A 23,231-nucleotide genomic window follows, 5' to 3' on the forward strand; every position below is an offset into this window, starting at 1 on the left:
ACATGTACGAGGTAATACTCGTACAGTATTGATTGATAGAGCCCATTACCACCAGTAATACCTTTTTTTTAAAAATCTTTACTCGTACTCGTATGTAATAGTTCTCTAGTAATGCATCTACTCCGTTGTGTCCCCATAATTTGCCTCAGCCCTCAAACCAACATCTCCGTCCCACCGAACCCGGGACTTCTTTCTCTTTATCCAGGAAGCTTCTTCGTTCCACTCACACTTGTGGCCTATATTATTCTTTTCTCTCCAATCATGGCTCTTGTCCCTTCCTCTTTTTTTTTTTTTTTTTTTTTTCATTTTCCCTTCTCTCTTATTTTTCCGTCCTTCCTTTTTTTTTTACCATATCTGATCTTACGTAACCCCTCTTCCCCTCCTCGGCGCCTCTCGGTATCCGGCAATCTCCAGTCGCTTGGAACCTACAAGGCCACGGCACTCCAGGGGGATCCACTGAGGACGACATCCGACCCGCTTCCACACTTCATTGCCGACGCAAATCACTTCGAGGCATGGTGATTGAAGCGCATATATTCCTGGTATATGCATTTGTTCGTTATTGCCATTTTATTTTATCATTGCTCGAATGCCATAGTAATTCATAATGATTTTCAATAACATCTCGTTGATCACATAAAAAAACTACGTTGGTACACATGCATACACTATACCCTGGTGAAAAAGAACTCTCATGCTTGAGATTGGGACGCCGCCACCTTGTCAATCCTCTTCTTCTTTTTGAGCAGCTTCTCAACCTCCTTCTGTCCCCTGACACGCAGACTGAGCTCCTTCATCATATCGCCCCATCGTATCTCCCCCCCGCACGACGGACATACACACGCGCTGGGCAGCACACTCCTCTCATCATCTGCGGCTCGCCGTGCCCCATCTCCCCAGCAGGTAAGATGACCCATGGCATCGCATCCGGCGTGGGGACACATGGGATGCAGTCCACCTCCAGACTCCAACGTCTGCTCACAGTGAACACATTCTCCCTCCTGCTCAAATGACACCACGCCGTGCGCCTTTGCCACGTACTCTATCATGGGCGTGTAGTCAAGCGGTAAGGCGTGAATACCGTGCGCCGGTGGTGCTGCTGCAGACTTGGACGATGGCACGTCCGGCCCAAAGTCTTCGTAGATTTTCAATCCTCCCCGTGCACTCTTGTCGCTCGACCGGAGCCACTCGTCCCACGTCGACCGCGCATCCCTGGCCATGAAGTGCAGGTTGAGCGGCCACTTGACGAAGCTAGGCACCCCAGTGAGAAGGTGTATGTTGGACATGATGGACCTCAGGGTGTGCGGTGGCCGTTTCGGCATGCCATTTCGCTTTCTCTGCGTTGATGTGGCGATGCGCGCCTCGTCGGGGATATGTAGCGACAGGTGAGGGTTTGTCAATGCCCATCTGTCCTGGTTAGCCGCTGTATTTTTTTTTTTCTTTTCCCTTTCCTTCTCTTCATCTCGTTTTCCGGTCATGTCATCTTTCTGCATAAAAAGGGAAAAGAAAGAGACGAGAAGAAGCATACTCAAACTTGAGCGCCGCTACCATGCTGGGAAACCCCGACACGAGAGCAATCATCTCCCAAGGCCGTAGTGTATCCCGCGACGTCCGCGCCGCGCCACCCTTGGCGTCGCCATTGTGCTGCTTCAGCCGTCGAGGAGGGTTGGGCGTCGATCCGATATATAGAGATGCTCGTCGCACCGTCGACCGCAGCACGTATACCGTGTATAGGGCTGGAAGGGGTGCAGGAGGTTTCGCCTGTGGTGTCATGCTTCTTCTCCTATCCCTTTGTCGAGGGGTTGCGTTAGAACTAGGACATCATGTGGCTATGCGCAGCGATCTGTATCCCGGGTACACAAAACACGCGTCAGCTGTTTCGTTTCGTGACTGTCGCCAAATTTGATTGTTTCGTCATTGGAAAGGAGCTCGTCGCGCGCCCAGTAGTAGAAGAACGTACAGAAATCGTCTTATGTAAGCCACATTCAAGACGAAAGAACCGGCATACAGTCGTACAAGTATGAATACGGAATCAATTAAAAGACAACAAAGCATGATACTTGTACCAGTATAGGTATGTGAATGATCTTGTAGTAGAAGCAAAGTTGAAAAAAAGAATGGTATTGCTATATATACAAGTCCCCAGACAAGTGAAGAAAAAAAAGAGTATACCCCCAAACTCCTATATGTTCAATATTACACCGCTTTCTTTCTTTTTGTTTCTCTCTCCGTCTCTATTGCCTCTACAGGAGACCCTGCTTCTGGAGATCGTAATAGACCTTTTCAGGCATGACGTTACCGTCCGCGTCCTCCATCTGCACAACGCTCCCGTCGTCAACATTCACTCTCCTCCTCTCGCGCTGGATCTTCTCCCACAGCCTCATGGCCTCGTCAATCTTTGTAATGTCGCGGAACAGGTGCGCACTGCTGATGCCCAGGCACTTGAGGCCGTAGATGTGACGGGCCTCGTTGAAGTGCTTGTCAAAGGCACGGCGACCCATGTACACAAAGTTTCCGCAGATCTCGCAGGGGAACTCGACGCCCAGACCGTGCAGGCGGTACAGCCAAAAGGGGATGGGCTTGCCATCCCACGCGAGTGGGAGCTTGAGGGGGTTGTAGATCTTTTCCTCGCCATCCTCGTCGTCCTCGTCACCTTCGCCGCCTCCGTTGACATACCCGCGGGCCAGAGCACCCTCGGATGACGAGTTGAGGAAGTTCTCGAGCTCTTGCTGGCGCTCGCGCTCCGTCATGCCCTGCTTCCGCTCGACGTTGACGCGGGTGTCGCTGCGCTCCGTGCTCATGGCTGCCGCCAGGCGCTTGACGCGGTTCTCGCGCTCCGCCACCGCCTTCTCCTTGAGCCTTGTTGCGGACGGTCCCCTTGCTGATGTGCCGTTGGCCGTCGTTTTGTCGTCAGTTGATCCCTCGTTCAGTCGGGACTTGCGCTGCTCTGCGGCCTTGATGTGTTTTCGTCCGGTGAGATGGTTCTTGTAGACATTTTCATTCTTAAACTCCCTCTCGCAATCAGCGCACCACACGGCCTCGGCGGAGCTGGTATCCTTGGCGGCGGCCGAGGACTCGTCGGCCAGCTTCTCCTGCTGCCACCCTTCCACCTCGTCCTTGTTCCACACGACATCAAACTCGTCGTCGAAGGTCTCCAACATCTTGTCCACATTCTCCAGGGGCCTTGTCCGCCGCATAAATGACTCGAGGTAGCTCGCCAGCTCGCCCACGTACTTGAAGTACTGGTCTGTCAGCTTGTCGCCCCTCTTGAGGCCACTGGCGCCAGGCGCAAAGTTGTCGAATGCCTCGAGATACTGCAGGTAAGACAGACGCTTGACGTTGGGCAGGTTGAGGTAGCTTTCGTGGCACATGTTTAGGTCGAAGAAGCGACCGTAGGCCTCCTCGCCGGAAAAGAGGGTGTCGACGATGGAGGGCAGCACCTCGCCTTCGGCGGGCCTGCGCGGCTTGTATCGCTGCTCCGAATTCTCGGCCTGCTCGTTGGGGTACCTCAAGTGGTGGTCCCGCACATCCTTGAGCTGCTTGTAAAACTCCTCGAAGGGATCGTCCGTGCCGAGTTGCTGGATCTCGCTCGCGCGCGCGCCGGTCTCGTCTTTGTAGATGTCAATCAGCTTGCTAGACTGGCTTTGGATCTGGTCAAGGAGCTGCGAAACCTCATGGTCCCGCTCTAGACGGTCGCGGATCTGTCAAGAACAATTATGTCAGCAAGCAGGTCTGCTGATACAGAAGAACCGGATTGAACCTACATGCTTGGGGTCATCATGGAGGCGGTCCGCGATTCCTTGCTCTAGACGTTCCAGGTCCTCGTGGATATAACGTTGCTCCTCCAGGACGAACATCTTCTATAGAGAGGCGGGGACAAGCGCAAATAAGCAATTGGAATGTGGGAGAGTCGTTCAAGTGAATAAAGGGACACGAGAAGGAGGGGGAGTGGAAGATGGCGTAGAAAAGGTGATGATGACGAAAAAGTTGAAGCAATTCAGGGCGCGTTTCGCCGGCAGAATTGGTGGCGTAGGTATAGAGCCGAAGAAATACCGGCGCAGGCGAGCTAAAATTTCCTGGAGTCTGGTGGGTGTGACGTGACCTCGGATCTGATAGAAGGACAGAACAAACAAGCAACAAACCGACTTGTTCCTCTTCAGTCTCCTATTTCTCCCAAACCACCACACAGTATTACGACGCAATGGCCGAAGGAGGAGGTGGAATTGACCGCAGGGCGGACGAGAAGATGGAGTTCTCGACGTCCAAGGAGGTGACGGTGCACCCCACGTTCGAGGCCATGTCGTTGAAGGGTAAGTTCCGACGACTACCTGAAAGGACTAAGAATCTTTGAGAGTTGGAAGGAGAGGAGAGGGAAGTAAGACGCGAATAGGGACCGGGCTGACATGAACACTGTGCACGCAGAGAACCTCTTGCGAGGCATCTACGCATACGGGTACGAGTCGCCATCGGCAGTGCAGTCGCGAGCAATCGTCCAGGTGTGCAAGGGACGCGACACGATCGCCCAGGCCCAGTCGGGGACGGGAAAGACGGCAACTTTCTCCATCAGCATGCTGCAGGTTATCGACACCGCGGTGCGAGAGACGCAGGCGCTCGTGCTGTCGCCGACGCGCGAGCTTGCGACGCAGATCCAGTCGGTGGTCATGGCCCTGGGTGACTACATGAACGTGCAGTGCCACGCGTGCATCGGCGGGACCAACGTGGGCGAGGACATCCGGAAGTTAGACTACGGGCAGCACATTGTATCGGGGACGCCCGGCCGGGTGGCGGACATGATCCGGCGGCGACACCTACGGACGCGGCACATCAAGATGCTGGTGCTCGACGAGGCGGACGAGCTGCTGAACAAGGGGTTCCGGGAACAGATCTACGACGTATACCGGTACCTGCCGCCGGCGACGCAGGTCGTCGTCGTCAGCGCCACACTCCCCTACGATGTGCTGGACATGACGACCAAGTTCATGACGGACCCTGTGCGCATCCTGGTCAAGCGCGACGAGCTCACCCTCGAGGGCCTCAAGCAGTACTTCATCGCCGTTGAGAAGGAGGACTGGAAGTTCGACACGCTGTGCGACCTCTACGACACCCTCACCATCACCCAGGCCGTCATCTTCTGCAACACCCGCCGCAAGGTCGACTGGCTCACCGACAAGATGCGCGACGCAAATTTCACCGTCAGCAGCATGCACGGCGAGATGCCCCAGAAGGAGCGCGACAGCATCATGCAAGACTTCCGCCAAGGCAACAGCCGCGTCCTCATCTCCACCGACGTCTGGGCTCGCGGCATAGACGTCCAGCAGGTCAGCCTCGTCATCAACTATGATCTGCCTAGCAACCGCGAGAACTACATTCACCGTATCGGTCGTAGCGGTCGCTTTGGGCGCAAGGGTGTCGCTATCAATTTCGTCACCACCGAGGATGTTCGTATCCTGCGTGATATCGAGTGTAAGTTCTTTCCCTTCAAACCAATACCCTCCTTGTATCTCCTCTTCCTTCTTCCTTCTCCACTTTCCCAGTACCGCCTTCTAACTCTCTCAACAGTGTACTACTCAACCCAGATTGACGAGATGCCCATGAACGTAGCCGACCTAATTGCATAGTTCAACAAAGCCGCTCGAGTCTATACGTCAATATCGAATCTCCTCCGGATTCGTGGCACGAAAGAGCACGCCGAGACAACAGGAACAAGAAGAAGAAGAAAAAGGCAGATATCGCGTGGAGGAGAGGGGCCATAATCCAGGTCCGGTAGGTTTGCAATCTACGGACAATCCCGTCGCGATGCACCATGCTGACTATCGATGGGTGGAATAAGATAGTACTATACGTACCAGCAGTACTATTCAGATTGTGAACAATTGCTTCGCGGGGAGCCAGCACGCTCGAATTGTCGATCAGTGAGAAGCAACACTAGTACTGATCTTCGATGTTGGCAATGGGGCGTCGGGAGTGAGGGACACCAGGGGCTGTATCCATGTTTACACTATCAGTTTATGATGGTTTTATTTCGACTCAAGACTCCATTATTTATTATTTATTATTTTTAAAAGTACATCATTTCCATCTGTTCATTCATTCTTTCATGCGTGCTTACGCTTCGCAAGCATACTTGTCAAACGACCCAGTAGAGCAGGTATACACGAGCCATACGTCCTCTCAAGACCCCTCGGCCGCCTTCCATTTGTGCCACTGCGGCCTGACCTTCGGGTGGAAGAGGTCCGACATGGCCGACATGGCGCACACAAGCCCATGCTCAGAGTACTGTCCGCCATAGACGCAGAGAGCACTGGGGACACCGTACCCGCTCTGGCCGATGGCCACCAAGGTGATGGGGTACCCGGCATAGGACGACGGCACGAGTAGGTGCTATCCTGGCCGCCGGCCAAGCCGCTAGTGACCATCAATCCGTCGAGCTCAACGACGCGGCCGTGATCGTCCTCGTGAGCCAGGGCGCTGTCGACGACGGACTGCGCAGTGCGCCTCCCACAGCCAAAGGCCGTCCAGAAGGCGTTGTCGTCCAGTTACCGTTGGTGAGGTGGCGTTGTCGTAGAAATCCCACTCGAACTCGGTGTTGGACCGCCACGTCGTCTTGTCCAGTGGCACCGGTCGACGTCTTGTGCACCACGTTACACGCTGCCATCTCCATCAGGCTAGACACGCCGTGGCGCGGGTCGTCGCGTGGGAATATTCTACATAGGGGGGAGGGGGGGGCTGTAGCAAGACCTACAGTGATGTCGTGGATATGGGCTCCGGCGGCGCGGAGCTCCTCGACGCGCTCCTCACACATCTCTCTCTCCACAGGAGCGTTGGCGATCTTTCGGTGTGTGGGCATATGTACATAAGACTTGATAGTGTAGGAGGATGTATTCCAAGACTCACGCCCAGGGTATCGTAGACCACCAGTACGGGTTCCAAGGGAGACCCAGCTTCATTCCCCTGAGGGCGTCCTTCGTCACAACCTAGTCCCTGTACTGGCCCGTAGGGCCCCATCGAAGAGACGCATGCGTCAGGTCGTCATGGTGGATCAGGACCGACAACGACGTCCAGGATTCATAATCACAACACTTCATTAACCACAGCTCAACTCTGGGATGATCATACGAGTTCAATTGTGGCACCCAAGTATATATGACTAAGCAGCCAGAGGCTGCTCCCACACTCACATCTGTAGATAACCTCATGGATAGATTTCCTTTCCTTTTGAACAATCAAGCACCAGGACACACATATATCGACTCAGGACGTGCCAGCGGGCAGAGACCGCTGTATTCACGTCTACGGGTCATCGTGAGCTGTCGCTAGTAGGAAGCACACAATGTTCGGTGCCGGGTATCTTCAACGGTTGGGGTGGTCGGATACCCTGGACCGATATTTCCGGTCAACACGTCTATGATTGTGGGCTAATCTTCTGCTTTCCCTTGGAGTGTCGGTTTCCGTCATTTGAGCCATGTTTGGATTTCATTGCCTCTCATAATTTCATTTCATCGTCCCTATGGTATGGTACCGGAGAAGAGGCAGAAGGGAATATCATCAAGTCTTTCAACCTAGATGACGTTGTCATGGTTGTAATTTCCAGCAGTGATGCTTGCAACAAGTCTGAGTATTGGGGCCGCGACGATCATGGATCCAAGCTCCATATAATCTGTATTCTTCATCTAGCCACCACCTGTAGCAGCACAGAATATAATGTCCATTCGAATATATCCGTGACAATTAAACTTTGGCGGTCCAGGGCGGTAGAGCAGGACTGAACCACGCGGTATCGTCACGTAATATCTCGCGCGGCACATGCTGCAGGGGGGGGCGCAAAAGAAAAGTTACCGAGTCTCCGGTAGCCAGGCCAGTGGTTTTTCGTTCTTTCTTTTTCTTTCTCTTCCCACTCTCATTTGCTCTTTGCTACCTGATCTCTCTCTCCCCGGTCCAATGGAACTCATTTGCGTAGAGTCGTTGTAACACTCCGAAACTGCCACGGAAGAAGATGAGGGAACGAGTTCGACCTTTTGGCTCTTGGCGTGAAGAGAACTCGGGTCGAATTGGAAGTGCTTGCTGCGGAACGAATCGTGATGGGATATGCTGGTGCAACTGTCATGACAACGATCCCGCGCGTGTGGTATTAATTAGCACCTTGCTGGTACCGTCAACCATCCTTGTCCAATGCTCCCCAGTCACTGGGACCTTCGGCCATGCTCTCAGGTGTGCTGGACACGTGCATGTGTCTCGGTAATCTTGGCTGCTGGGCGCGTGCAGGTCGTCATCACCCTAAGGCCTAGCCTGCGGGAGGGGAAGAGGAGCAAGAAGAAGCGATATCATATATGGCATATGGCATATGCAGGTAAGTATTATCTGTGAATTACGTACGGCGCATAGTATCTGCAGGTTGCATGTCGGTAGGTGATTGCTGCATGTGAGACGGTTCACATGTTTGGACTCCCACATGCATGAATACTCGTAGACTGTAATAATACGTCGTACTCAACCGCCCTTTGGTATCCATGAGTCGGAGCGAGCCATTGTGGTCAACCGTATGGTTCCTGTCAGGGGCGGGAAGAAGGGGCATTACGGGTTAGCAGTGATACTTCTATCAGATCTTTTTTAGTCGTACGAGTATCCGTAATAACTCGTCGTAGCCTATAGGTCGCCGAGGACTGAAGAACAGCGAATGATGTTCCCCGGGAGAAGAGTAGAGACCAGGGGCCGCTGCAAGTCAGGGCCAGAAGTGGCGAAAACAGGGCATAAAGTCCCGTAGTGCCCGGGGCCCGTCGAAACGTTTAATTTGGGGAGAAGCGGCATGTGGATGAACTCGGTTGCTTAGGGCTCTGAGGGGAGGTCTGAGGATGGTGAATGCTGCCTGTACCGTGTACGGCAAAGGTTCCCCATACGAGACATACAACATACAGATACGGTACGAGTCCGGAGTACTACAAACTGTCCTCGTAGTAGTAACGATACTTGTAGATTGTATGCGTATGAGTATCAGGGTATGCGTAGGACAGGTCAACCTATGGAGCTCAAGATGGTTCTCTCGGAGGAGATCCCGGTGTGGTATCCAGGACCGGGCGAGCGGATAAAACGACCGGGACAGGGATCCGTGGGGGGGGGGGGATTCGCAGGGGGCTTTGCTCGGTAGCACCGTCGACTCGCAATGTACCGGTAGGTTAGGGCGATAGCGGCTTACCAAAGCCGAGAAGGAGAGGAGGCGGAGAAGGAGGAGGGCGGGAGGAAGGCGGAGAAGAAAGGAAGGTGAAGAAGAAAGAAGAGTGAGAGGAGGGGGGCCTTGTGCTTTCAACTTGTGCTGTGAGTACACACAATACCTTACGTCATCGTCTCTGACTTCTCTTACTCAGTGCAGCAGCACCATCGACAGCTACAGAGTATTACTACGACTGTCAGTACAGTAGGCAATGCTCCTGCTATTACTCTGTCGCACATCAGTACGGATACAACGTCCATCAGAGTTATTACCTCCCTGGCAGTGAATGCAACAATGGCGTAATGAGGAATCATCACCCGGGCAGTCACTTGTCATGGAAAATCCTCGCAAAACATGTCAAACCACGGTATTATGACAGCGCAAGTACTCCGTACTCGTACAGGTATATCACAGGGGGCCGACTTAGCAGTGCATCCGAGCACTAATTATTCCCTGTTCTTTAGTGGATGCGGATAGAGAGATTGACAGCCCTCCGTTCAGTAGACGGCTAGGGGCCGACCAGTCACAGCGCTGTGCCTGACTCTTGGACGTCCGAGTGGTAGAGACCGGTCCACCTGGGCACTAGCATGCTAGCAGCCGGCTACAGCGTACCAAACGTGGTACTAGGTCCGGTTAGCAGGTCAGTAGCAGATGAGTAGTGGTAGGCTGTAGGTCGGTCGGTCAGGTCAGTACAGATTACATAGGTACCTATGGGACTACGGGTATCAACCTGTATCCGTAATCTGTTCAGGTCTTAGCTTGTCTTGTCGATAGCTCACGCATCCAATGGATGAGGTGTTTAATTGCGACGCCGCCATCATCTACGACGTATCTATAAGGTATTATTCGTAATACTTCGTAAACGTCTCCTACTCCCACGACCGTCCACGACTGATACATGGCTGAGCCAAGAAATTACTTGCCTAGTCTTGTATCTTCTATATTACGTTATAGAAGTTGTGATACTCTCCGTGCATGTACGTCGGACTCCAGTCTCCATCCGTTCTTCGTACATGTAGCCTGGGACCACTTTGGCCAGGGGCAACCTGCGCGCTACTCTTAGCTCCTCGGCCAATACCCCGCCGCCTCAAGGATGGAAAGGCCTAAAGAGCCCAGAGAGCGCATGGGTCGAGCACCGACGCAGCGGTAGTAGCATGGGAGTGGTCTGACCCCTGAGGGTTTACGAGGATGAGTTGAGTACGTACTCGCACAAAAGTCGATAATGACTGCTGATTTTCATACGATAGACTACGGTATTACTCTCTGCTGCCGTTTTACCTGCAATACTCGTACTCCTAGACATCATCATTACACGTATTACCCTAGACTAGAGTCTTATAGAACGGGAATTATTGTATCATGGTATCATGGTAATACCATCGATTGACCTGTATGTTATTATTACTACCCCGTAGTACCTACCAACTATTCGTACTTGATACTTGTACCATTACATGTAATCTGTACAGATTACAATCGACTACTACTACAGTAACTCGACCCTCGTACAGCGTCCTAGACATCTCCACGATTCTTGCCTCCAGTTGTTCCTTCCCGTTTTGTTAGTTAACTCTGCCTCATACCTTCTCTGTCTGAGTAGATTTTCCCCTCCTCTTTCGTTCCCTATCGCCCCTTGACCCTCAACTGACTGGGACTGCCGGCCACATTTCACACCTTTCCGACCCTCTCCCATTCCATCCTTTCTTCTTTTCTTTTTCTCCTCTCCTCCTTGGCACTTTGCTTTTTTCTCAACATCATCCACCCCCTACTTCTCCAAGAGGATCCACTGCATCTCGACTCCAGCATTGTTGCCCCGCCGCCGTCGTCGCTCATTCTCCACCAACGCGTCCCCCCCCAAGACACTCGCTTGCTTCCTCGGCTCGCTCTTTTTCTATCCCGTCTGGTCGCACAAAGAGTTGACAAAACACCAGCAAGAGACGATAATCTCATCTTCGATAGGCCCTTTCCTTGCCTCGCCCCCCTCCCCCTCCCAGCACGCGGTCTCTGAAACCGCAGGAACGCCCTTTCCCCTCCCGCCGAGGTCACCACCTCCCCACCGATATCACCATGGGCCTCTTCTCTCGTAGAGACAAGATTGCAAAGGCGGACCTGCAGTCTACACCCGCCCCCCTAAACACATCCTACTCCAACTCGAGCGTCCACTCGGCCGGTTCCATGAGCTGGGCAAAGAGAACCTCTGCCGGGAGCGCCACCAATGGCACCAGCAGTATCAGCAGTCCCCCTCTAATATCGCCCAGGGGTCCCGTCAAGATGCCCAAGATGGATATGCCGCGCCCGCCCGATCCCAACCTTGACCCCGCCGGATATCTTCGTAGTCTAGTGGCTGTCAGGGAGCGCAGCCAAGTTATATACGAGAAGGCTCTGCGAGACGACCTGGCTCACTTTGACGTCGACATGGACAAGATGTCTGATGTCGTATCTTTCGTCACTCGATTGATCAGGGTATGTTTACTCCCGAATCCTCTCGAACCCAGCTCGGAGCCTACATATTGCGTGTATTGATAAACTGACCCGAGTCTTGTAGAGAGATTTCGACGCCCCCTATACCAGCATACCACCTCACAGCCGCTACCAGCACTTTTGCGTCGGCGGTCGCGACCGCATCGCCCAGCTCCTCTCTACCTGGCCGTCCGAGGTGGATAACACTGAACGTTGTAGGCGCTTGATCGACCTCTTCCTCGTCAGCGTCCTCATTGACGCCGGCGCGGGTACAGAGTGGTCTTACAAGAGCTCGGACAACGGCAGGGTATACCGCCGCTCTGAGGGCATTGCCATTGCTAGCTTGGAAATGTTTAAATCTGTTAGTTCAGCTCCCTTTTAAAGTTTCATGACCTGCTGGTGGCTTCTGAGTCTGTTGCCAACATGTATCTGCTGCCAACATGTACTGATATCTTGACTGCAGGGCCTCTTTTCCGGCGACTCCTCCAACAGGGCGCAAGTCGACAAGGTTGGTCTTCGGGCTCTTACTCCCGAGAAGCTGGCTGCCGGTCTGCAGTCGCGCCCAGGAAATGAGATCGTCGGTGTAGAGGGTCGAGCAGAGCTGCTGATCAAGTTGGCCGAGGCTCTTGAGGAGAAGAATGAATTTTTCGGCGGCGATGGTCGTCCAGGACACATGGTTGGTATGTTAGGCTTTGTCCATCCACCCCTTTTCCAGCTTGCTTGCTTCCTTTGTCTCGTTCATCTGCTTACTTGTCCCGGACCAGACCACATCCTATCACACCCGTCGACGCAGGCCTCTTCGATGCCTATTGTTCCTCTGACAGTCCTCTGGAATATCCTCATCAATGGCTTATCATCCATTTGGCCCCAGTCGCGCACATCCGTCAACGGCATTCCCTTGGGTGATGCCTGGCCATGCCAGTCCATGCCTCGAGAAAACGGTGGTGACTGGGAGACTATCTTGCCCTTCCACAAGCTGACCCAGTGGCTCGCCTATTCGGTTATGCAGCCCATGCAGTCGCTCCTACGCATCCATTTCGCCGGTACCGAGCTGCTCACAGGCCTGCCCGAGTACCGCAACGGTGGTCTGTTCGTCGACCTGGGCGTCCTCAACCTCAAGAGCCACGACATGGACCGCGGTCTGGAGAACTACTCCGACTACTGCCGCCGAACGAACACCAAGGGGATTGAAGTGGCACCCATGTTTGAGACGGGTGATGACGTCGTGGTTGAGTGGAGGGCTGCGACGATCGGTCTACTCGACCGTCTGTGCCTGGATGTTAACATGGTTCTCAAGAAAGACCTTGCTGGGAACCAGATGACGCTACAGCAGCTTCTAGAGGCTGGAAGCTGGAAGGCATGTTTATCTCTGCCCAATATCATGAGTCCGAGAGACGACGAAAACTAACATTTTACCAGGGTGGTCGTGAAATTGCCGAAATCAATCGCCCTAATACCAAAGAACCGCCTATCCTCATTGACAGTGACGGAACCGTCTTTTAATGTTGCTGTCTTACTCTCGTTATTCTTTCCTTTTCTTTTCATTTGGATACCACTCTCCTTCTTGGAGACACGTTTAAATCTGTCTCGGGGTAAATCAAATGAATATATGATTGATACCATTGGAATAGCCCTTTACTAGCAGTAGTACTCTGAGATATCCCCAGTCAGGTTTAATGCTACTTGACGTAGCAGTAGATGCAGGCACATTCGAGATAATCCTGGGGGATATACGCCCTTGTAAATACAAATACCATTTATTTCCCTATTTTTATGGAAGAAGACAATCTACAACGGTGAGAGAAGGAAGATTGTTCATAGCCAAAAAAATAATAATAATAATTGTATTGTTACAAATTATCTATCCGACGCGGATCTCTCCCTGGATGATTATATTTTTATACAAGAAACTACCAACAAAATATGCGTCCTCTTTCTATTTTGTTTTCGTACACGCCAAATAATTGGATCAAAGGAGAAAGTATCAAGAGCCAGGAAGGAAAAATGCCCTGGTTAGAGAGGTTGAGTTCACCTCTTGCCCTTGTACTTGGATTCAAAGTGTTCACGCTCCTGAGCCCTACGCTTAGCTTCGAGGTTACGGAGCTGCTCCTTGCGCTTCTTCTCGGCCTTGTCCTGGGCGGAAACGCCAGCCTGACCGGTCAAGTTGCTCATCTTCTCGGTAGCAGCCTTCCTGGCGTCGTCGAGCTGACGGGAAAACTGTTCGCGGAGGCTGATGGCTTGCTGGGGACGGGGGGGCTCATAGATGAGCTTCTGGGCGGAGGTGGCAGAGCCGGCCGAGCCGGCGAGGGCAGTGGTGGGGATGGATGCAGGGAGCTTCTGGGCACGGTGAAGCTCGGGGATGCCGAGGGAACGGCGGACAGCGTTGTTGTTGAGGATGACGGTGTTGATGAGGGTGGCAAAACCAAACGACACACCCATCAGATTTACGGCGGCGGAGAGGAAAGAGGTTCCGAAGAGCATGACGGGGACGAGTATGTATTTCATCATCTTGACCATGCCCTGCTGCGACTTGGGGGAGTTGGCAGCGTTGATCTGATTCTGGGCGTTAGCTGGGATGTCGGGAAGAGGGAGAGGGAGAGAGAGGGAGGGGAGAGAGAGAGAGGGGAGCAACATACGTCAATGGCGGCAACCATGAGAACGGTAGCCATGGCGGGCAGAACCATGTAAGGGTCAGCGACGGTAAGGTCGGTGAACCAGAGCCAGCCGCCGGTCTCGAGCGAGGGCACGGGTATGTGCGTCATGCCAGTGACGATGCGGAAGAGACCGTAGCTGAAGGGGATGGGCAGGAAGCTCCATAGCATCCTCCTCATGGGGACGTCGTACTCCTTGCGCAGGATGCCGTTGAGGGCCTGTGCCTGTGCCTGTGCGGTGCGGTCGCCGTCGCGGATGGCTAGCTTGAGCATCTCGGTCGTCTGCGGGAAGCGTGGGTCCTCCTGCATACGCTTCATGTCGGCGCTGAAGCGCGTCGACTTGACGGTGGGGTAGAACATGGCCACGCGGAGGATCATGGCCGTCGAGACGATGGCTCCCGCCCAGCCCACGCCACCCCACACGTGGACGTGCTCGAGCACCCACTGCATCGCGGACGTGGGGCCGAAGCCGTAGTCCAAACCCAGCGACGCCAGGTAGCCTATGTCCTCGGCTCGGCTGAGGATCTCGCTCCCGCTGCTGTTGACCAGGTCGCCTATGACGGACAGCTGCTCTGGCCCGGGCGTGGCGGCAGCAGAAGAAGCAGCGATATCGATGGGCGGGGTCGCAGTCACGGCTTCGACGGGGGCGCTTTCGGCGACAGGTGATGGTGTCGTAGTCGTCGTGGCTTGCTGCCCTGGAGCGGCGGTGGAGTTGGCAGCCGCGGCGGCTTCCTCTTGGACGGGTTTCTTGGAGGACCAGAAGCTGGGAAGCGAGAGGTTTCTTGTCGACGCCACGGTTCCCATACCGACGGCCATGGCAGGCCTCGACATCCTCGGGTAAAGGTTTAGTCCAATCCTGCTGCTGCTGCCGCTGCCGCTGCCGCCACCGATGCTCCTTCCCAGTGTTTGGGAGACCGTTCCGTATCGTCGCCCGTTGCCAAGTGCTGTCCTCGGGATAGCAGCCTGTTTCAATTCGATTTCGAGGGTCAGCTAAGGAGTCTACCCAAGAAGGTACTGGCAGCAACAACATACACTCAGCTTCTGCCCTTGGGCTCCCGCAGAGGGAAGGGAGCGAATGATTGCTCTGCTTGGAAGCATTGTGGGTAGACAGAGAGAGCGAGAGGCTTGTCCTGTGTTCTCCAAAGCCTTTTTTTTGGGGAGGAGGAGGTTGACACGGGGAATTTTTTTGGTCCATGGGAAAGGCGCGCGATGGTTTGTCACATCCGAGAGTGAGTAGGGACCCACTTATTTATGGTTTTCCCCATTGCCGAAGTACGGAGAGCGTCTTAGACCTCCTTTCAATGGATTTACGAGTATGACATGAACTTTTGGAGGAAAAGGATCTAAGGGATTGTTCTATCCAGGCTTAGTTAGACCTATTTGACGTTTGTACCGTTTATTTCTGTAATTTTGTTCGCAGCTGTTCCTGTTCCATTCTGGTACCTACAACAGAGCGACTCAACGCGCCACACCTCGGCGAATAAGATAGATGCAATGCGCTGTGAACTCTTATTTGTTTATATATATATATATATGTGTGTGTGTGTATGCATGTATATTTCCCCGGGAGTTTCCCGCGAGAACTCCATCCTTCTGCAACTAGCCGTGTGATTTATTCTCGCCGTTGTTCATAGACCAAAGGCCGACTTTCCACGTTGCTCCCTGGCTTCAATACCCGGACCGATGGGATGAACACGTCTGCGCGACATGGGGAAGACCTGACGGATTGCATCTTGTCAGCCATCGTTGAGTAGAGCATGGGGCCGTGTGCATGTGTGCATACCTTTGTTCCTCCCCATCCTAACCGGAAGGCAGCCTCGTGGGCAAACAGTTCACCGAACCCGAGCATCATGCCGTTGATGAAAGGGAGCAGGAGGTTGATGGCGGCGCCCCTGACCAAGGACCACACGGTAGGCGACCTGTACAGGATGATGGGCGATGACGATGTCGACTCGGGCGACTCGGTGACGTTGTCTGCCTCGGCGGCCGAGTACTGCTCGCTGTCTGAGTGCATCGTTATGCCAGATTCGGCAAGATGGCTGACGGAGTCTTCGGGGGCGGCAGCAGCCATGGTTTTCGGCAGCGTCGTTTTCCTTGTTTGGGATTTCTTCTTGTGTATATCGTCGTTGTCGTCGTCGACTGGCTTCTTTATTATGAGATGGATATTCGATCGTCAAGCAGAATCTCCCCCAGTTCTTCAAATCCTTGAGCTTCAGCGGTAATCCAAATGAAGCTTGGTGGTTGGTCGGGGGGGGGAACAACGCGCACGCACAGCCAAGATTCTAGATTACGTAATACGGCGTACGGCTGAATTGCTGTTCCGGTGGGGTCGAATGGCTTGTAAGTGTTTTGGAGAGTCCTGAGAGAAAAGAAAAGCTTTTGAAAAATTTTCTCCCAAAAAGCCTATTCATTATTATATTTTTCCTCCAATAAATCTATATGTGAACTTTATGAGATTATTTACAAACCAACAGGTACGAGTACTCGTAGAGATATAAGGTTAGTTGACCCTACCTAAGGGTCTCGGGTCAACTAAAATGCAGCGGGGTAGGGTCGGCTTATGTCAGGGAGTAGGACTTTCTAGATCAGTTTGCGTATATCCGTACTCGTACACACTCATACAGGTATTAAATCACCCCCACACTGACCCGCTAAGAGCCCTGGAGCTTTCGCCTGGTGACGTTGCTATTGAAGCTGCCTGTGGTCGCCGCATCGTCATTCACCACCTAAGCCTTCCCCCCCCCCCCTTCTTACCCTCTCTCCTCTCAACTTCTCCCCTCTGAGGCTTTCAGATCCCTCGTTCTGCTACTACATCCAACGACACGCACTATCCTCCGTTTATCTCTTCTTCCCTCTCTCTTATCACGACAACCCCGCCGCCGCCATGGCTGACCAACCTGATCAGTCCATGCAGGTCAGCGAGTTTTCCAGCATGACTGGCGCATCGCCCGATGTCGTATGTTGGATCAATTCCCTCACTTCTTACCGCGCGAAGTGATTCCCGAGTACTGATGCATTCCTTCTTCTAGGCTACTCAGTATCTCGGAGCTAACGGTTGGGACATGATGGCTGCCACCAACTCGTACTTCCAGGACGACGACGAGAGGAAGCTCGAGCAGCAGCAGGCACAGCAGTCAGGATCAGGGTCGGCAGCGTCAGCAGCAGCGAGTGAGCCGGCGTACACTGGACCCCGTACCCTCGACGGCCGCCCGGCTCCCGTGTCCTCATCCAACAGCCGCACGCGCAAGCCGCCGGTCCAGCCGAGGAAGAGGGGTGTGGCCGGCATAGCCACCCTCAGCTCGCTGGCTGGGAGTGCCTCTCACGCGCACGACGATGACGATGACGACGATGACGACGATGATGACGACGACGAGGACGACAATCGCGGCAACCTGTTCGCCGGGGGCGAGAAATCCGGGCTCGCCGTCCAAGACCCCAAGCAGGAAGGGGGATCCTCCAAGCGAATTATTGGCGACATTCTGGCCAAGGCGAAGGCGTAAGTCCTCACCATCCCTTGTCGCGACCCCTGTACAAGAAAGGAACGATCTAACAGGAGGCCTCAGCAACTCTGCCCGCCCAGAAGCTGCAACCCCAGAGGCCGTGGCCGCGGAGCCCTCCCGCTTCCGCGGCACCGGCATGACCCTAGGTGGTGAGGGTACCGAGAGCCGCAGCATACCCGACCCTCTGGGAGCGGCGCGAGCCGCCAACGTCCAACCGCAGGAACGCATACTGCACATCTGGCAGGAGGGATTTAGCATTGACGATGGTGACCTCCGACGCTTCGACGACCCGGCCAATATGGCTGACCTCCAGCTCATCCGCCAGGGCCGCGCCCCCCTTCACCTCATGAACGTGACCCAGGACGCTCCCGTCGACGTCAAGCTCCAGCAGCACGACACGCCCTTCCAACCCCAGCCTAAGAAGTACAGGCCCTTTAGCGGTTCCGGACATCGTCTCGGCAGCCCCGTCCCCGGCGCCTCGGGCTCTGGCTCCGGCACGACCACTGCAGCAGTAGCAGCCCCCGCCGCTGCCGCCGCGTCATCCTCATCGTCAAACGCTCCTGCCGTCGACGACTCCCAACCTACCGTCTTGATCCGGATTCAGCTCCCCGACGGCACGAGGCTGCCCGCCCGCTTCAACACCACCCACACCGTCGGCGACATCTATAGCTTCGTCCAGAGCGCCTCGGCCGATACACGTTCCCGTCCATGGGTCCTGATCACCACGTTCCCCAACAAGAACCACACCGATAAGTCTCTCGTCCTAGGTGACATGGCTGAGTTCAAGAAGGGAGGTACGGCAATGGTCAAGTGGACTTAGGGCTCTTCTCCTTCCTTCCTTTTTTTATTGTTATTTTATAATCTCCCAACCTAGCATGGGCGGAGAACAGAATCATTTGGAATTCATTGGAACCTCGGTAAGAGTTGTTCAACTCGCTAAACGAGCTACTCAAGAGCTACTAGTACTGTAGTAGTAATGTAGAAAGAAGAACTAAAGACAGACAAGGAAGGATTAGAAACAAGAATTGAAGAGAAAGAAGAAGAGAAAAATTAGTGGCTTAAGAAACCGTCTCTTATTCTACCCCTGCTATGTACAAGATACTACCATGTAGAAGAAGAGAGAGAGAGAAAGGGGAAAAAAAATGGGTAGGAAGCATATATCCATACAAGATTTCCGTTCTAGACATAGAAAACTCCAAAAAAACTCCAGTCCTGGAGGCAAACAGGCCAAAAAGCAAACATTGTGAAATAGGAAAAGGAGAGAAGAAAAAAAGTGCGATGGTATCGTCCAATACACCACCAAACTCCAAATCACAATGCACCAAAAAAAAACCATGCTTCCCTCATTTTTTTCATCTTCTTTTCCCTTTCCCTCCCTTTCCATTTAATTATATTTTTTTTGTTTATTCTGTCCCCCGTAAACTTGGGCAAGATGATAGGGGACTCTTGTAGATTTTGATGACGGACTCATGTCGATGTCTGTGTGGTGGCAGCCGGACCGTCGAGGAACTTGAAATGCTGAATAGCAACCTGGCAGTTGAGCATGGCGGCGTTGAAGCGGGCCTCGCCGGGCGGCAAGACGACCATGAGGTAGGTGTTTGTGGTGAACTTGAGGATGAAGAGGCTGAAGCGCATGCCGGCCTTGTGCTCCATGCGGACGAACTGCTCGGCATTGCGCGGGGTGCCTGTGAAGCGCGAGATGCTCTGCTTGAAGTGCTTCATGATGTTGGACATGCGCTCGAGGCGGTCCTCGGTGGGGTTGCGCTGGCCCTCGGGCGAGGTCCAGGACGAGACGGCGAGGAAGGAGGTGCGCTCGAACAGGAGGAGCTCTTCAGCCTCGATGGCCTGGCCGAGGTTGGCGAGATTCTGTTCGATGACGGACAGGTTGGGCACCAGGTCGTGGATGATGGACGCCCAGGCCTTGTACAGGCTCTGGTCCCAGATGGAGGTGGCGAACGGGACCAGGTCGACGGCCGCGGCGGCGCCGTCGGACCCGCCGAGTGAGTGCGCGAACTCGGCCGTCTTTTGCCGTACCAGACGCACGCGGTCGTCGTACATGGTCTCGCGGGCCGACGGGACCACCAGGTCCATCTTGTGAATGAGGATGTAGATGCGCGCCGTCGATGAGAACTGCAACAAGGCCGAGAGGATGGCGACATATGTGGCCAGGTCACGGTCGACGTCGCGTGATTCGATGTCGAAGACGTAGATGAGCACCCCGACGTTGGAGAAGACGTGCACGCGCTGCTGCGACAGGTAGTTCTCCATGAAGGCCTCCTGGCCGCCGCAGTCCCACAGGTTGAGCGTTAGGTTGCCTAGGAACTTGACGTGGGATAGATCAATGTCGATTGTCGCGCCTCTGAAATAGTGATACGGCAAGACCGGATCAGCAGACGGCAGAGAGAGGGGGCGGAGGGAAAGGGTATACGCACAATCGTCGTGTGTCGCGTGCAATGTAGTTGCTGAAGATGATGCTGCGCATACTCGACTTTCCCGAGCCGGACTTTCCCATCAGAAGCACTTTCTTCTTCCTGAGCTTCTTGACCTCGTTGCGCAGGCCACCTCCTGCTCCTCCTGCGCTGGCTGACGATTCGGTCATCGGGTTCTCGACGTATGAAGCCATGGGGGAAAAGGGGGCTGGGGGGGGGGGTGATAACGGGGAACGGGGAGTGACCGCTGACGAGGTTGATGGTTTCGCCTTCCTATATCTTTGCCGGCCTTTTACCCATCCGTTTGCTCTCGCGCGCCTGTGATTAGTTGACGTGTGCGCGCGTCTCTCTGGCCGTTGGTAGCGATTGTGAGAAGTTGGCCGAGCTGGTCGTATTGGGTAGGAAATGGAGCAACTGACGTCGAGGGGTGATTTGACCTTAGAGGACGCTAAACTGTTTTCGGTGATATTGGTTTTAATAGTGGGAAGGTACGGAATAGCCGAGTGACATGCACTTGCCCGAATCGCAGAAATTGTTACGGCCTGTCATGCGGCCTTCACGCGCACCTCAAAAATTCCCTTACTCATCACTACAATACTCACTTACTGTCAAGTGCTAACAAAGGACTTTCGCCAAGTGCTGACAAAGGACAAAGGACAGTCAGGGAAGTGTCAAGCCACTAAGTTATAGTCATGTTAAGTAAGCCATCTCAAGCTATCAAGCCACATCTAAGAAGGATATTAGGAGATCAAAAAAGAATCAGTTAAGGTTCAAGGAAGTATAATTATTGTCACAAGCAAGTTAAAGTGTTTGCATCAGGCTGCCAAATGCGGCCGGAAGAAGGGATAACCCGGTACCGGGGTTGTTGCCTCAGGATGACTTGGCAAACATATATGCTACTATCACGAAGAGAGTCATCCTAGAACAATACAACTATCGATCATCACAACAGCAAAGGCTCTTCTTGAAGAAGGAGCTGATGCACCTGTGATATCGTACGGTGAATATAAAGGAAGAAAAGACGATACCAACATAAAGGCATTAAAGATAAGAATCTGGAACCAGTATAAAGAGGTAGCTAAGAAGCTACTAGAAAGAAAGAGGATAGAGATAAATGATTATGACTTCATCACTTTCTCTATTACTTCTGACATGTCCTTGACAATAGCTTGATATAGCTTAATATGACTTGATACGAATCGCATTCTAAACTATATGTGCTCATGATCTCGGTTTTGCCCCGTCAGTTTGACGGTTGGATGAGCAGTCCAAAGCCACTCCATGACCCGATATATAAAGAGGATTCGTCTGCCGTAGACCATGTTTTCAACGACTTATGCGAGCTCGGCCTCGATAACACTCTCAACAGAGTGGATAGGCCTCCAGATCTTGACAATCTCGAGGCCAGCCTCTTCGAGAAGGCTGTGCCACTCCTTCTCGGTCCTCTCCTTTGCCGACAAGCAGGCCATGACAGTGATGTCGGATACGGTGACCCGAGAAGCAGGGGCAACAGAGCTGACAAGACTCTCGTGGATCAGGACCTTGGAGTAGCCTCTCTCCATCGAGCCAGCAATGTTTTTCAGTATCTTGACAGCCTTGGAGTCCTCCCAGTCGTGCAGGACGTTGTGCATAAAGTAGGCGCGGGCGCCCTTGATGGGCTCGGGGGTGAAGAAGTCGTGCGGCTGTACCGAGATGGAATCCGACGTCTTCACATGGGTCAGGATATCGCCGAGGTCCTGCAGGACGAGTGAGCCCTTGGGGAGGTCTGGGTGGCGGTCGCTAAACTTTTGCAGGTCGTGGCCCTTGCCGCCGCCGAGATCGACGATGACGGGACGGTCAGTCTTCAGATCAGCGACCAGGGTCTCGGTGGGGTACACCTCGGGCCAGGGAGTGAGGTTGTACCTGGAGTGGCACTCCATGGCGTCGTTGAAGGATGCCGTCAGCTTCTTGTTTGTGCCGACAAAGTTGAAGAAGTTGATGTTGGGGTCGGCCTGCCAGTACTGGAAGTTGGAGCTATTGGCGTCGGTCGGGTTCCTGAAGCCCGTCTCCTTGAGGAAGAACGGCAGCGCGCAGAAGATTGGGCTGTTGAGGTCGCTGTAGAAGCTGCCGTATGTCGAGTTCAGGGCCGGGTCGGCCACGAGGCCCTTGACCCATTCTGTGGGCGCGAATGTGTCTTCGGCAGTCTCGATCACGAGATTCTGTCCGGAGATCTGTGACAACAGGCGGCCTAGAGTGTTTCTGCGTCTTAGCTTCCGTGGTGCAGATTGACGACCCCCTTTTTTAAAAAAAGGAAAAAAAAATCTTAACAACAACGACAAAGGCATCCAGAACATACAGAGAAGCTTCTCATCGGCACCCGTCAACTTGGCCAGCTCGGCGGACGTCTTGGGTGCACAGTCATTCTCCACCATCTTGGGGAAGACGCCGGCGTCGATGAGGGTCTTGATGCTGGCATTTGTGGTACCGTTGACCCAGTTGTGCTCCCAGACAATGTCCCATGGCGTCTGGACCTTTCTAAGCGTGGCGAAGAGCGCATCACGAAAACGGACGCGGTCAGCCTCACTCTGGAAGGAGGAGGCCTCGACTCCCTTGAGAATCGCGACGATATTATCAACCTCAGACGACGACGACATGTTGGGAGCGGCGTGGAGGCTGTGACAGCTGTCAGGGACGGGTTGGGACTTCGGGGCGTTTGTATGTAGTTATCACGTCGTAGCAGTACGTCGTACGTAAAATAATGTAAGGTCCAAGGGCTCGGGGGGGAGAGTCCCTCGACGACTTAAGAGGGAGAGGGGAGACCCAGAAGACGTAGGAGCGAGGGGAAACGAGACGGAGGAGAGTACAGTCCCCATGGAAACTTCGAACCCCATGGAAACTTCAAACCCCATGAAAACTACAACTCCTATTGTTCTCCTACTGTTCTCCTGTTGAGACCCTAGGAAGGAGGGAAGGGAGAAAAGGAGGGGGGGGGGGGGGGGGGGGGGGG

At 53.7% G+C, this 23,231-nt stretch overlaps 9 protein-coding genes across 9 annotated transcripts; 3 read left to right on the forward strand and 6 right to left on the reverse strand.

The window, feature by feature from the left end:
* Positions 1–692: 692 nt before the first annotated feature.
* On the reverse strand, positions 693–1,773 carry GMORB2_2725 (structure-specific endonuclease subunit SLX1; the record flags this gene model as incomplete). The annotated part of the gene is made up of 2 exons (XM_035464703.1): positions 693–1,407; positions 1,529–1,773. The coding sequence occupies 2 exons, from the start codon at positions 1,771–1,773 to the stop codon at positions 693–695; spliced, it is 960 nt and encodes a 319-aa protein (XP_035319373.1).
* Positions 1,774–2,243: 470 nt separating this feature from the next.
* Positions 2,244–3,857, reverse strand: GMORB2_2726 (splicing factor 3A subunit 3; the record flags this gene model as incomplete). The annotated part of the gene is made up of 2 exons (XM_035464704.1): positions 2,244–3,701; positions 3,765–3,857. The coding sequence occupies 2 exons, from the start codon at positions 3,855–3,857 to the stop codon at positions 2,244–2,246; spliced, it is 1,551 nt and encodes a 516-aa protein (XP_035319374.1).
* Positions 3,858–4,201: 344 nt separating this feature from the next.
* On the forward strand, positions 4,202–5,618 carry GMORB2_2727 (ATP-dependent RNA helicase; the record flags this gene model as incomplete). Its single annotated transcript, XM_035464705.1, has 3 exons — positions 4,202–4,310; positions 4,423–5,463; positions 5,560–5,618. 3 exons carry the CDS (start codon positions 4,202–4,204, stop codon positions 5,616–5,618), a joined length of 1,209 nt encoding a protein of 402 aa, XP_035319375.1.
* Positions 5,619–11,272: 5,654 nt separating this feature from the next.
* Positions 11,273–13,073, forward strand: GMORB2_2728 (Protein of unknown function (DUF1688); the record flags this gene model as incomplete). The annotated part of the gene is made up of 4 exons (XM_035464706.1): positions 11,273–11,668; positions 11,751–12,026; positions 12,129–12,345; positions 12,430–13,073. 4 exons carry the CDS (start codon positions 11,273–11,275, stop codon positions 13,071–13,073), a joined length of 1,533 nt encoding a protein of 510 aa, XP_035319376.1.
* A 620-nt stretch (positions 13,074–13,693) lies between these two features.
* On the reverse strand, positions 13,694–15,414 carry GMORB2_2729 (YidC/Oxa1 family membrane protein insertase; the record flags this gene model as incomplete). Its single annotated transcript, XM_035464707.1, has 3 exons — positions 13,694–14,218; positions 14,302–15,279; positions 15,349–15,414. 3 exons carry the CDS (start codon positions 15,412–15,414, stop codon positions 13,694–13,696), a joined length of 1,569 nt encoding a protein of 522 aa, XP_035319377.1.
* A 530-nt stretch (positions 15,415–15,944) lies between these two features.
* GMORB2_2730 (Outer membrane protein TOM13) lies at positions 15,945–16,387 on the reverse strand (the record flags this gene model as incomplete). The annotated part of the gene is made up of 2 exons (XM_035464708.1): positions 15,945–16,034; positions 16,100–16,387. The coding sequence occupies 2 exons, from the start codon at positions 16,385–16,387 to the stop codon at positions 15,945–15,947; spliced, it is 378 nt and encodes a 125-aa protein (XP_035319378.1).
* Positions 16,388–17,200: 813 nt separating this feature from the next.
* GMORB2_2731 (uncharacterized protein) lies at positions 17,201–18,636 on the forward strand (the record flags this gene model as incomplete). Its single annotated transcript, XM_035464709.1, has 3 exons — positions 17,201–17,272; positions 17,346–17,812; positions 17,880–18,636. The coding sequence occupies 3 exons, from the start codon at positions 17,201–17,203 to the stop codon at positions 18,634–18,636; spliced, it is 1,296 nt and encodes a 431-aa protein (XP_035319379.1).
* A 647-nt stretch (positions 18,637–19,283) lies between these two features.
* Positions 19,284–20,439, reverse strand: GMORB2_2732 (uncharacterized protein; the record flags this gene model as incomplete). Its single annotated transcript, XM_035464710.1, has 2 exons — positions 19,284–20,175; positions 20,249–20,439. The coding sequence occupies 2 exons, from the start codon at positions 20,437–20,439 to the stop codon at positions 19,284–19,286; spliced, it is 1,083 nt and encodes a 360-aa protein (XP_035319380.1).
* Positions 20,440–21,579: 1,140 nt separating this feature from the next.
* GMORB2_2733 (O-methyltransferase) lies at positions 21,580–22,878 on the reverse strand (the record flags this gene model as incomplete). Its single annotated transcript, XM_035464711.1, has 2 exons — positions 21,580–22,520; positions 22,581–22,878. The coding sequence occupies 2 exons, from the start codon at positions 22,876–22,878 to the stop codon at positions 21,580–21,582; spliced, it is 1,239 nt and encodes a 412-aa protein (XP_035319381.1).
* Between the last annotated feature and the right edge of the window lie 353 nt (positions 22,879–23,231).

Source organism: Geosmithia morbida, assembly GCF_012550715.1.
Source record: "Geosmithia morbida isolate 1262 chromosome Unknown scaffold_14, whole genome shotgun sequence".
Classification (NCBI taxonomy): domain Eukaryota; kingdom Fungi; phylum Ascomycota; class Sordariomycetes; order Hypocreales; family Bionectriaceae; genus Geosmithia; species Geosmithia morbida.